Source organism: Marmota flaviventris, chromosome 9 (genome assembly GCF_047511675.1).
Source record: "Marmota flaviventris isolate mMarFla1 chromosome 9, mMarFla1.hap1, whole genome shotgun sequence".
In the NCBI taxonomy this organism is placed as follows: Eukaryota; Metazoa; Chordata; class Mammalia; order Rodentia; family Sciuridae; genus Marmota; species Marmota flaviventris.
Window position 1 is genome coordinate 17733745 of NC_092506.1, and position 14397 is coordinate 17748141.

Genomic DNA, 14397 nt, shown 5'->3' on the forward strand with positions numbered 1-14397 from the left:
GTTCTTTCACAAATTAGATAACAAAGTCTCCCTGGTGGTAAGTGACTCACCCAGTTTACAGCACCATGATTTCAGAGTCAGGATTGTGTAACTGTCCTCTTTTCCCTACCACACATTCCAGCACCTCTTCACTGTAGGAGCTGGAGCTCAAACAGGAGCCATAAGTTCATCTGCAGAAATATCTGAAGGACCCTGCAGAAGTCACCCAGTATCGACATATCAAGGACCCCTGAATACAGGCATGGCAGTATTCAGAAGGGACCATGTGGATATGTGTCGCGAGGGGGTAAAATTGTGACATATGCAGTCGTGGGGAGAAATAAAGAATGTCCACTCAATTCTGCACCTATCAATGTTTTATTCACTCAAATTACTCAATACAATTTCACTCTATAGGTTCTTAATCAAGAATACGACAATCCTTAATGCTAGGCACTGCAATAGACATCATCAAATCATAGCAAACAATTCTAGATTAATTAAATTCACAGCAAACAATTCTAGATTAATTCTAAGCACTGCAAAACACACTTAGTCATGACAGGCTAATGATAGACATTCCCTCTGCATGCTAAGTTCAATGGTCTTAAGCCTTAGGCTTTCTGTCCAGCAGATGCAAATTCACTCAGACCATGGTGACCAGGTCTGGAACCAAGGCAGGCTTTTCCTGGAGTGGAGTGGACGACCGGTTGAGGAGAGGGTCATAAGGAGAAGCTGTGGCTCTCATCAAGGTCCAGATGAGGTGGTAGAGTTTAAGAGCAGTGAGGATCACACAGAGGCTCAGGAAATGATGACAAGTGATGGGATGTCAGGTCCACATCAGGCTCCCACCCAGCTCGACTGCATCCTTGTTTCGGCTGGCTGAAAACCTGTTTATTTGCTCTATTATTTATACTACATTTTTTGGACATTTGATCCCCCTTTCAATCCTTATCAGCTACCACTGAACTTCTCAGTGACATCATTTACCATGGGGTCAAAAATATCTAATCTGATGGTCTCCACCCTGAACTTCTTGCCTTTTCCTCTATCAGGCGAGAACAGCCTGCCAGGGACTTCACTCTGTTATCAGGATGAGGGGAAGTAACTTGTTTGTGGCCATACTGGAGGGCTCTGTGGGTGTGCCTGGGGAAACTGCAGGTTTCAAACTGGAGTTTTTAAAATGGAGTTGCTTAGGCTCAGGACTAAGGCCATCCTAACCACATGTTTTTACTTCTGTGATCTAAGTAAGGGCAATTTATCAGATATACAGTTAACAACATATCCACAGTTTTCTTCTCAATGTTGATTTCATTTTTTATAGAAAGAGAACTTAGAGAATTTATATATATATATATATATATATAAAACAAATAATATTAACATAAATATCCAAGATACACTCTTGATAAGATATGTGATTTTGCTAACACTTTGATGTAAATTATTTCTGTAGACTTTGTTTTCTCATTTGATGTGAATAAATTGGATATATTATAGAGGAAAAATGATCAGAATAGATGCACTTTAACTAGTCTAGGGATGCATTCCAGTCAGTAGTCAGTACTGATTCTTCCATTTTCAACAACTACTGTGATAGATCATTCACTTATTCTGAGTTAGAAATAAATGCTGATTGTCTTTCTGTTTTTTTTTTTTTTTTCCAGATGATATAATTATTTTGAGAAGTTGACCTGCTGGATGCATTCCATGGAAAAATTAGACAGTGTAACTGGACTCATTTTCTAGGGCCTTTTTCAGAACCCAAAGGTTGAAGAAGTCTGTTTTGGGGTGTTCTCGTTCTTCTACAGTCATTCTTCTGGGAATTTTCCTCAAAATGCTGACCATTTTCATGGGGAATCTGTTGAAAACACCCATGTATTTCTTCCTCAACTTCTTGTCATTGATGGGCATTTGTCTCCTCTTCTGTCACAGCACCGAAGATGATTGTTGACATGTTAGCAAAGAACAAAACAATCTCTTTTGTCTGGTGCATGCTGCAATTCCTTGGGGTATATTTCTTTGGTGGCACCAGAATCTTCATCCTTATAATAATGGTTTGTTATCATTCTGGGGCCATCTGTAACATTATATGACCATCATGGACAGGGAGAGGTGCAGTGAAATATTGTTGGGGACCCAGGTAAATGGATTCTCTCATTCTGTTATCCAAGTGGCTCTGGTAGTCCATCTAGTCTTTTGTGGACACAATGAGATCGATCATTACTTTTATGATGTCTGCCCTGTGCTCAAATTTGCCTGCACAGACACCTAACTTACTGGTGTCATTGTGACAGCCAACAGTGGTACCAACACTCTGGGGAGTTTTATATTTTTGCTCATTACCTATAGTTTCAACCTGATGTCTCTGAGAAAGCAGTCAGCAGATGGAAGGTGCAAAGCTCTGTCCCACCTGTGGAGCCCACATTCCAGTGGTCATCATCCTTTTTGGTCCCTGTGTGTTCACATACATGTGCTTTAATGTTACCTTCTCAGAGGATAAGACAGTGGCTATATTTTACACCATTATCACTCCTATGCTAAATCCTATGATTGATATAACCATAAATGCAGAAGTAAAGAATATTGTGAAGAAACTGTGGGGCAATAAGGTATTTTGGACCAGTGGCAAATGGGTGGGTGTAATAATTTAAACTGAATGATCTTAAATTTTGTCACTCTTGCTTATGTACAGTTCACAATAAACTAAATAATGACATGATTAGATTTCTAGGAGAAACAAATGACAGAAAAACATATTGTTAAAAACTAACTATCACTCATCATTGCTTAACATTAATTTTGTTATTTCTTAATCTAAAATATCAAGATTAAAGAAATCTTACTAAGCACAGAATTTCAGCATCATTATCTTATCCTCATTTTTATCTTTGCTATTTTCTTTATTTGATTTTAAAACCTACCCTGAAATACTTGAGGTTGTTTATAGGGTTAAGAACTTTTCTGGTATGTATTAAGCAATTAATAGGTACTTAAGTTTTGAATAGATATCTGGAAAACATGACAATTTAGCTAATGCATTTTGATAGCAGTCCTACAAAACACAATCGCATTTCATTCCAGTAATATTAGAGTGGTTGCAGAGGTGTGAACAGCATATCAAAATAATAAAAATAAGCTTAAAGACAAAAGATTGGTTTATATTCTCTGGCATTAGAATTCATTTTCTTTTCTCACATCCTAAAGACACTGAATAGATGTACCTGTTATTTCATCAATTATAATATTTCATTAATGTTCTTCTTCTAACCACCTATACTTTACCCATAGTCTGTAACCAGCAACATCTCTTAACATTTAGTGACTCCTAATAAAACTAAAAAAACAATGAAAACAGAGATAAACATGACAATGTGGACAACTGTGACACAATTAACAGGGTAAATATAATTTGCTGAAATGCTTGTTTTGAAAACCTTAGTTCCTACAAAGTTTGAATCAAATAGTTTTACTGAATCCACTTGTCTGTCTATCCATCCATCTATTTATTTATTTATTTTGACTGGACTTTCTTACCCTATTTTCACCTGTGGTTCTAGAAAGACTTATACTGGAAAAATATGGTTTTTTTTTTTTAATGCTAAATTCTTGTGTCCTGATGATAGATTTGTCTTTCACATGAACCATGACCTGAGATTTTTTTGTGTATATGTGGATTAGTGTATCTCCAATTGTCTCTCTGCTTCACTATAATATCCACCAGTGTGCATACTGCCTCTCCATGCATTTGTATTAGTGGTTGAGAGAGGGGTGGAACTATCACTCATGGATACCTGAGTGTTGTAGCTCAGCTGTAGAGTGCTTACCTAGCATTAGTGGGGAACTGGGTTCAATTCTCAACACCTCATATAAATACATTAAAATAAAGGTATATTAACAACTTAAAAATACAATATTAAGAAACAAGACTGATACCTGATGTTGGTGTACTCATGAAATTAAAAACAAAGATAAAAGTCCAAAGATATCTGGATTAGAAGTTATAATAAATTTATAAACCATGCTGTAGAACCACACAAATCTACTGTTATGATCCAATATTAAACTTTGTAGGCAATAGATCTCTATGTCCCCTAGATCAAGTTACCAAACTAGGCTGGTGATTAAAATCACTTTGCAATTTTTTTCTGATCCAATTAAGCTAGGATTAGGGGTCTTACAAATATGTGTGTTTTGAGTAATTGTTTCTAGTAGTTTTCATACAGTTGATGGAACATCTGAATACTTGCACTTGAATTTGATGATTTTGATATTCTTAGAATCAGAAAATTTGGACTATCCCCAGTTTGAAGAAGTATGACCAATAAGATCATACTTCCATTAATTATTATTCCATTAATACACAATCATAGCATTGACTGCTATGTTATACTATAGTTCTACTATTGCTGTAAAGAAATGGGAAATTATGACTTGTTGTAAACTTTAAATGAAAAAAAATAAAAGTCAAAAATTCTCATTTTCCAGAAAAATAGTTTTTTTAGTAATGAAAAACATGGAAATATTTCTCCCCATTTCTAATTCTAATGGTTATGCTTCTTTCCCTGGAATATCATAAATAAGTGTAAATACATTTCTAAGCAGTGCTCAATGGATTGTATAAACAGATTTCATGTTCCTTCACATTTCATCTATTTTTCTTATAAACATATCTGTTAGAGTCTGTAAACAAGTCAGGATGGCACCTGGCATTTTGCCAGAGAAATGTTAGAGTCTGTAAACAAGTCTGGATGGCGCCTGGCATTTTGCCAGAGGGAGTGGTTTGTGAAGTAATGCCATCAAGCCATTAAGTGTGGCGATTCCTTATTGGTTGACTGATGTATCGAGCTTATGTTAATTAGATAAGCTGTGTGGAATGTGTATATACCGCTCCTGTCCTACAATAAACGGCTCCCACTCCTGCTGTATCAATGTACACAGTTGTTCGTCACCCCCCGGTTATTTTGCTGCAGCCGGACTGTGGCACATATCCACAAAACTAATATATTTATCACATTTTTTGGTGTCTCCAGAATTGAAGTACTTTGTGGTTTCTGAATGAGATTTTCTTAAATATTTCAGTGCTTTAACATATTTAGTTCATATTTGGTGATCAGCTGTGAATTTGATTTGACCAGCAGATGAAGATAACTCTGCTATTGTATGCATGAGGAAAAAAAGGTACATGAAGTATTACTGGGCCCACTATGAAGTCTTAAATTAAACCCAGCCATTCCCATCCTAGGTCAGCTGAACTCCAGCTTACCCAGAGGCCCATGAAAGAGAATTCAATGCTTTTTGTGGAAACTATGTGTGTTAGGGTGGACATTTACACAGTGTTTCTGAGTCTGCAGATCTAAGGAGAGTAGTGTCAAATACTTGGGCAACTTAATCACTGAACTACATCCTCAGCCCTTAGCTCTTGCTAAGATGCTGAGGATTTCTTGGAACTTGGAGTTCTCATGCCTCAGCCTCCTGAGATGCTGGGATTACAGGCAAGTGCCACCAACCTGGCCATGTCTGGGTGTTTTTTATGAAGAAATACTATTATTGAAATCTCCATGACATTGTGGCTCTGCACTCCTTGCTACCCTAACACTTTTGTTTCTGCTGCACACAGATAATAATACTTTGAGTAGATTCAATTTAGTTTCTTAGTGGGAACAATGATACAGGCGATAGAGCAACAGAAAATATCAGTTCTCTGTCTCTTGTACTTAAAAATTAAGTGATTTTTTTTACATCCTTCTGGGATAAGGTCAAGGGACACAGAATTTCAGTGAACTTGAGGAAAAAGTTTAGGAGACCATTTGTATAACATAGTGACTAAATGTGATAACGACATTGTATTATAGGAAAGACGAAGACTAAGGACATCTATTTGAGATGTCCTGGCCACCAAATAATAACTTTGATAAGTTCAATGTAAATGGTATAAGAACATTACATTGTTTAACTTTAAAGCATTGTTATTAAAGAATTAAAATATATAGTAAGCACATTTTTTTTCATATTGTTTAGTTACATTTACTGCAGTACAAATCTCAAAATGTGAGTGCTTAGGACCTCCCTATTTCTATGAGATTTGATTCTGAAGCCAGAATTAGACAGGCAGTCAGTATAGATAGGTAAGTCAAGTCAGGTCAGATGAGTCTGGCCAGTTTTCAGTGAGCCCCATGAAGTTGGAGAATGTTCCCTGAGGGATTCAAATGTTAATTCCTTCTGATCCCTTCCTCCTCTTTTATGAAGAGCCTGCCCTTGCTCAACCTGTTCTAAGGTAACCTGTCCCAATAATTGCCCCTACCTACAGGGAGCTGTTAGTTTGTTAATTAATGTGTCCTGTGCTGCGCCATCCTGCCCTTTCCCCTTTAGCCCACCTTATACCACCAGTCATCCCAAGGAGCATTTCCTAGACCTAGTCCTGTACATAGGAAGGAGAAAGATAAGAGGAAGAAAATAGGAGAACAAAGGAAGCCTAGGACATATAAAAAGGAAAGAACCCTTGCTTCTTGGGATACCAGGATACCAGCTATGGCCCCCTTCTCCCTCCCAGGAGAAGCCTGTGTTATCCTTTTTAAATAAACCCTGCTTTATATGCTTGCCTTGGTGTGTTTCTCTAATGTGCAAACTTCAACAAGTGAGGATGCAGGACTCATCACAAATAACCAGCAGTATCATTTCTGATTCTCAGTCAAGATAACAATTTCCTAAAGAAGGACACAACTACAAAACCATGATCCCTTATAATTGCCATTATAAAATATTATGATGTCAATTATGTCTGGGGTCTAGAAAGAAAAAATGTGTTTCAGAATTTAAGATCCAGAAGAGATTTAGAGATCATTTGAACAAGGTCTTTGTATACATGTTCAGAGAAGTGAAGAAATGAAGATTTACTTTTTTAAAAAAAAATACATTGAATATTATCAGTATGGGAAGTTTGAATCCTCCAAATCTCTTGTGGTTGATTTTATTTCTGAAATTGGCTTATCTTCTGACTTTCTCTTGTTGGTAATGCAGGAGCTCCTGTAATTAAAAAAAAAAGCAAACAAACATTTTTTTAAAGATTTCTTCCATTTATCAGTTTAAAAATTGGAGAAATAAAATTAGTAATAACTTGCACACACGCAGAATGCTCTGAGGAAGTTTTATGCCAAATATCAATTCCTAATATGGTCTTCACCAGGTTTCATCTCATCTGAAGGATTTTGTGTAGGTCTCTTTTTATTTGTAATAAGTTGCTTACAATATCTGACAGCCCTCAAATGTCTGGGTATTCCCTTTCCCCCAAATACCAGGATACCAGCTATGGTGAATAACCAGCTATTATTGGTGAATAACACTTCCTCAACCATTTTTTCCCCCAAGGGAACCCCTGTGTCTTCATACCAACTGTTATAACCCACAGTTCTGTCCAAGTTCCTAACAGATGCTCATGGAGACTGGCCCCCATCAGAAAGACTTCTGTGACATGTTCCCCTTGCTGAAGCTAGCCTGACTTGACATGAGGATCCTGCACATGATAATCATTACCACCACAGGGATGATGACTCTTTTGACATTTGTTGCTTTTGTAATGTTATACTCGAATTTGGGACCCCCAAAAGACCACCAGAGACCAAGATCGATGTAAACAGTAAAGAGGTGTTTATTGTGAGCTATCTCGATCCTCTGTGCGCACACAGCAACTGGTGACACTGAGAGGCCCCGAGCCCAGGGTTTGCAGCAGTTTTATACATTCTTTGGAGAAGGCAGGACCCCCCACATACATCATAGCATCTCTTAGCAAATCATCACACACCACACACCACGGGGAAAATCAAATAACAACTCTAAAACATGATTAACACATTCACTGTCGGGAACAAGTTGGGTAGGGGTGATTGGTTACTACAAGAGGGGGATTCATTTGAACTGATTGGTTTAAGCCAAGAGGGGTGTTCCTGCTGAACTACATGGTTTCCCAACACGTTATCAACCACCATAAATTACTGGGAGGGTCATCTGGCATCCCAGGTATTTCTCTGTCTCATGCTGATGGGTTGCTGCTAGGGGGTTGCTGTGGATCCCCACCTAGTCTGACTGAGTCAGGGACACCTGGAGCAGCAGATCTCTCCTGTTATTTGTAGATAAACAATTTAGCAGTGTGGGAATGTGCCTAGGAGTGCTCTGTGGGTCTTTTCAAGGACAAAGGTCATGTCCCTTCCTTGGACAGGCTTTGCTCTGAGGTAGAGGCTGGTTTTTCAGTAATTTTTTTTTTTACCATCGCCCTGTTCACCTTGAGGACCTGCTCCCCCAGTGCCACCTCAAATATATATATGTATATATATATATATATATATATATATATATATATATATATATATATATATAATATTTTCTTTGTCCATTTATCCATTGATGGACATCTAGGCTGGTTCTGTAGTGTGGCTATTGTGAATTGTGCTGCTATCAACATGTGCATGTATGTAGCATGGTAGCAAGATGACTAATTCTTCAGGATAAATACTGAGGAATTGTACACTCATTTTTAAAGTCTTTATAAGTGTTCAAAAGAACACTGTTTGTAAATGTACAGCATGGGAAATTTCCTAATCTGTGTAATGCTTTGAAGTTGAAAAAAAAATGTAATGAATAAATGGATATTACTGGGGTGCAATTTGTTAATGTTTACATAAAACCTGCAAATATCAGTGAAATTTTTATTATAGCTTTCAAACTATTCAAATTCACATCCCCTCCATATGTGGATGTTCTGATCCTGGATTAAAACTGGGACAAGTCAGTCACAGGGGTGCACACCTGTAATGCCCATGGCTCAGAAGGCTGAGGCAGGAGGATCATGAGTTCAAAGCCAGCCTCTGAAAAAGCAAGTGCTAAGCAACTCAGTGAGACCCTGTCTCTAAGTAAAATACTAGATAGGACTAGGGATGTGGCTCAGTGGTTGAGTGCCCCTGAGTTCAATCCCAGGCACACACACACACATACACATACACAAAACAGAACTGGGGTGAGTCTGAGTTTTCAGGATTCTTTTTTCATCTCCTTCCCAGGAATCACAAGTTTACTTGCTTCCTCCCACAGGGACTGACTCAGAAAATTTCAGGAACAGGTATAACTTTATAAAGTGGCTGGTGAAAACTTGAATAATCTTTCATATGTTTTACTTACTGGTCTCTGTGAATCAAAACAATGCCATCTACTACTTTCCCAGGGACCTCAGACAAATAATTATTTAGGATAAAGGCATAAAACAAAGAGTATTATAGAGAGAAGTTATCAAATGTGTGATATTTATTTATTATGCTGTTTTGCAAGCTCAGCTCAAATTTAGCTCTCTGTTCACTGGACAGCATAACACAAGGGGAAACATTCAAAATACCTGTTTGTATTCTATTAACTCATAGAACTCTTATATTCTAACAACATGAAGAATCATCAAGTCCCAGGTCCCCAATTTGTTTCCTGACATGTCACTGCATGCACAGAAATTCACAGAGAAACCTGTTTAAAATGTAGATTCTTATAGACCCTTAACCTGGCCTAACTGAAAAGATTCTTTTAAAATGTCCATTTGTACATGAAAAATAAAAGGTAATTATAATGATGAGTTTATAAAGCATTGACCAACTCCTTTCAAAATTTAGAGACCCAGCAAATGAATATTTAAAGTAGGAAAATAAACACAAATTTGTATTATTCAAGCAAAATGCCTAAATATGGTTTTAATTTCAAATTCAAACATCTTGTGGATTTTTTTAATCTTTTTTGCTCTTAATTCTGTGGATACATCAAGACCACCAGTCATTTATTAAGCACTATGGTCCTTTCCATGAATAATGCTTATACTTCTCACCCAGCCACAGACACAAACCCAAGAACAGGCAGTAGCATGAATAATCGATGTCAGGAAAAGACAATGAAACAATAGCAGAGGCCATTGGTGCTATGCATATTTACTAAAAAATAAATAAATTTCAGGCTGTGGCTCATGGAGAAGGAAGGAGAACTGGGTCACCAGAGAAAATATCAATTCAAACAAGAAAAAAAAAATAATTTTCCAGAATGAGAATACTACTGAGATGTTGCAATTGAAAAGGGGACTCTTACAGCTTAATCAGTTCAATCTTCTTACTGTTTGGGTACAATGAGCACCACAGTATGGAAAGATTTTTCCCAAGACCAAATGATGAAAACTAATCTTTTGTCTTTTCAGCTTCGGAGTTATCTGTTTGACATTCTGCAAACACTTCCGTTCTCAGTCCAGGCTTATTGGTTTAGTTTTCCCTGTCTTTTGAAGAATTTATATAGGAGAACATTAGCTTTGATGTGTTGCTTTTTATGTATTCTAAAATCCATACAATATATACATATGAGAGCTTAAAATGCATGAGTCATATTTGAAAACCACAGAAATGGCTTTAAGTAATACTTCTTAGAACATTCTCATTTTAAAATATCACAAAACATAAAGTGTAGAAGAATATAATGATACTGAATATGGCAATTTTAAGATTGTTAGTTATAGGAATACCTAGCATAGATTTCAGGAAATTACCAATTATAAAATAATTAGGATAATAATGATCATACTTTTTCTTTGTAAAATATGTTATTCTTTCATTTGTTTTTTCCTCAAATCCTATGAGTTTGTCCTGGTTGTCTTTATTGTACAGAGGGGTTAAACATAATGAAGAAAATTTAAGGTAATTCATAAAATCATTCAGTTTAAATTATTACTTCCAACTATTTCCCACTAGTCCAAAACACCTTCTTGTACCATAGTTTCTTCATAGCATTTTTTACTTCTGTATTTCTCAGCGTGTAAATCAGAGGATTCAACATGGGAGTGATAATGGTGTAAAATACAGCCACCATCTTATCCTCTGAGAAGGTAGTGTCAGGCCTCATGTATATAAAAGTACAGGGACCAAAAAAGATGATGACCACTGCGATGTGGGAGCCACAGGTGGACAGAGCTTTGCGTCTTCCTTCTGCCAACTGCTTCCTCAGAGTTACCAGAATGACACTGTAGGAGAAGAGCAAGATCACAAAGCTCCCTAGACTAATGGTACCACTATTGGCTGTCATAGCAACACCAACAATATAGGTGTCTGTGCAGGCAAGTTTCAGCACAGGGTGGACATCACAGAAGTAGTGATCAATCTCATTGGGTCCACAAAAAGGTATCTGGACTACCAGAGCCACTTGGATAATGGAGTGTATGAACCCACCTACCCATGACCCCAACAACATTTTACTGCAAGTCTCCCGGTCCATGATAGTCATATAGTGCAGGGGTTTGCAGATGGCCACATAACGATCATAGGCCATTACAGTAAGGATGAAGATCTCAGTACAACCAAAAAAATGCCCTCCAAAGATTTGCAGCATGCACCCTGCATAAGAGATAGTTTTGTTCTTTGCTAACATGTCAACAATTGTCTTGGGTGCGGTGACCGAAGAATAGCATATGTCTACAAAAGACAAGAAGTTGAGAAAGAAATACATAGGAGACTTGAGCAGGTTGCCCGTGCAAACTGTCAGCATAATGAGGAGATTTCCCAGAAGAATAGCTGTGTAGAAAAAAGAGAAGAGCACTAAGCAGACTTCCTCAACTTCTGGGTTCTGAGAAAGGCCCCAGAAGATGAATTCAGTTACATTGTTTATTTTTTCCATGGGATGAGTCCATGAGGCCATGATCTCCAGAGACAAATTACCTGAAGGACACATGGAAAGTACCATCATCATTTATTTCTAATTTAGAACAAATGAATAATTCTTATAGTTGAAAACAGAAAAATGGGTAGATACTCCTATTAGTATACACACTTGAAAATGAATTGCATATTTTCCAATTACCTTACTTCTATATAATATCATTTTTTTTCACTTCAGATATAGAAACAATGTCCAGAGAGGTAACATAAATCCCCTGAGTCTCACTTATTACCAGGTATTTTTCCTCCTTCACTATGTATTAAAGTTTATTTCCAAATTGACTTTTCAGTTTTCTTTAATTTATTATTGATGTATATTACTTATACTGAATTGTGGTGTCCATTGCAGTTTATTTGTATTTACATAAAAATGTAATTTAATAAAAATAGCTTTTATTTTATATAAGGCACTCTAATTTTGAAACAAAATCTGTTTGAGGAAATATCAATTTGTGTATACAAGAAAATGTTTTCTTTATTTTTGATGCATAAGTAAAAACATATGTCCTCACTTTCTTTGCTAAGTATTTCCATACCTGTTCACAATATCCACTCATAAGTCCTCAACTACTTGAGCCTAGAGACTTCCGCAGGTTCTCCTTCTTATGAATCTGATCTCATCTAAATGACTTCATAGTCCCTTTTTTGACCCCAAGCTCCAGATGTAGTGTGAAGTCATAGAAACAAAATTATACAAATTAGGCTTTGATGTGATGTTGTCGTAACACAGGATCTTTTAACTTCTTGGAGCTTCCATTATCTCATTTGTGAAATGACAGAGTTTCAATCTATCACTTATCATAATAGCACTTATTTCTATCATGAAATTAAATCACGTCTGTAAGCATGGATTAGCCCAAACAGAATTTGTCTCTAAACTGGATCAAAGTAAAAGGAAGAAAAGGCAGCATTCAGTCTTTTAATGTCCATATTTTTTTGTGTATCCTTCTGATATTTCCAGTGTTATGGTAGTTGCATTAGATCTCCCAGTTTGGGAGAATTCAATATTTCAGGAAGAGATTACCATTGAATGATAATTAAAATTAATTTAAGAAGAGGAGAAAGTATAATTTAAATAGATAAACATTCAGTAATGGAGTTACAGGCACACTATGCTATGTTTTACTAGAAACATGTATATGGAATAATTGGAAAGGGTTTTTCTAGGTTTTCAATTCAAGCCAAGGACATAAACTGTTCCTCTTATTCTTGACTGTGCTACTGAGAACACAGCCCTTCGGATCTGCTGAGTTAGGTGTTCATGATTACTGATTGCTGTGAGCCCACCCATTACCTCTTTTGTGCTTGGTACTTACAGCTTTGGGAAAATTGCAGGTCAGTGTTCCATCAAGTCTGTGGAGTGGATTCAGTAGTCATTACAGTGCTGCCTTCTCTGGGGCATGACAAAATGATGATAGTAATAACCGCAATGGTAATAGCAACATTGAAATTGAGATTTGGGATTAAGCATGTTCCCTACTTTCATATGTTCATACTCCTTTGGTTTTTCTACTGATTTTAAAAAGAGCCTGTTCTCCAGTGAGAGAGCCCCTAAATTGAATGCACAGCATAGCAGTTTTGGCAAATATCACTTACGTTGCTCGGTCGGTTCTCTAGAACAAACCAAGCACATACACACAAGCTGGGAAACGATCCCTCTACTATCCAAAACACAAGGTCCTAGAGGAAACCTTATCTCTCCTTAACCCACATCTCAAAGATGCTTTCCTCCACTTGCTGAGCATTTGAAACCTGACACCTCAGTAGTTTTTGAAATGATTGGCATTTTTCTATTTGTGGCACTCATGACACCCATCTCACAGTCATGTATAGAAAACGCCTTAACTTAGCATCATCTTAATGATTTCATTCTCCATTTACTTCAGAAAGCAGTGTATTGCATTTTTATTACAAATGTACAAAATCTAGTAGCTTAAATGAATTCCTCTTTCCAACATAGATTCGGTATTCATTTTAATAGAAAAAGAAAATCTCACCTGTATTTTCCAGTGCTTGAATGTGCTTTATTTTTCTATCTCTTCCTTAGATAATGTGGGTACAGCAGATCAAATTAATGTAACAGTGATACCTGAGAAATTGATTTGTGAATGGTTAGCACCAGAGAATTCCAGATACCTTAAATTCAAAAGCTGGTAGAAGTCAGTCTTTATTCTTCCTGGTTCTCTTACCTACTTAAATCTGCAGTTTCAAAGTACCTTTGACAATAAATTCTCTTCTACTTCGGTTCTCCTTAAAGAGAATGTAGTAAAATGATAATGACCTTTGGGAAAGCTTTTCCCCAACGTCTTCCTTCATAGTCAAAACCAAATTACAGAACTAATAATGAACTTTAATTTCCAAGTTTCTTCAATTAAAATATAAATAAATAAAACAAATTTAGAAGTCAATTACTAGATCATAATACTAAATCAAAGCAATTTACCAAACAATTTTTATGATTGTATATTTTCTTCATTTAGTCCATGTAGTTCAATATGTGTATTAAATAGTACTCATGTAATACGCCATCTTAAAATATATATGTTATTAATGGAACTTTAATTGTTCTACTCTTTTGAAATCACTCTTTGAATAGAAAAGCACAGATTCATTTATATCAGTGGGTTCCTCCTCTGATTTCCTTCTGATGATTTTTTGCAGAAAGTATGAGGTTCATTTCTGGCCTGTATTTGAGATA

At 36.5% G+C, this 14397-nt stretch overlaps 1 protein-coding gene and 1 pseudogene across 1 annotated transcript; one reads left to right on the forward strand and one right to left on the reverse strand.

The window, feature by feature from the left end:
• Positions 1-1689: 1689 nt before the first annotated feature.
• On the forward strand, positions 1690-2633 carry LOC139706972 (olfactory receptor 4S2-like; annotated as a pseudogene).
• Positions 2634-10725: 8092 nt separating this feature from the next.
• On the reverse strand, positions 10726-11679 carry LOC114093759 (olfactory receptor 4S2-like). Its single transcript, XM_027936657.2, has one exon. The coding sequence runs from the start codon at positions 11677-11679 to the stop codon at positions 10726-10728; it is 954 nt and encodes a 317-aa protein (XP_027792458.2).
• Positions 11680-14397: the final 2718 nt, after the last annotated feature.

Excerpts from the sequence above, each read along its gene's own strand:
- LOC114093759 (XM_027936657.2), bottom strand. The coding sequence starts at position 11,679 with ATGGCCTCATGGACTCATCCCATGGAAAAAATAAACAATGTAACTGAA.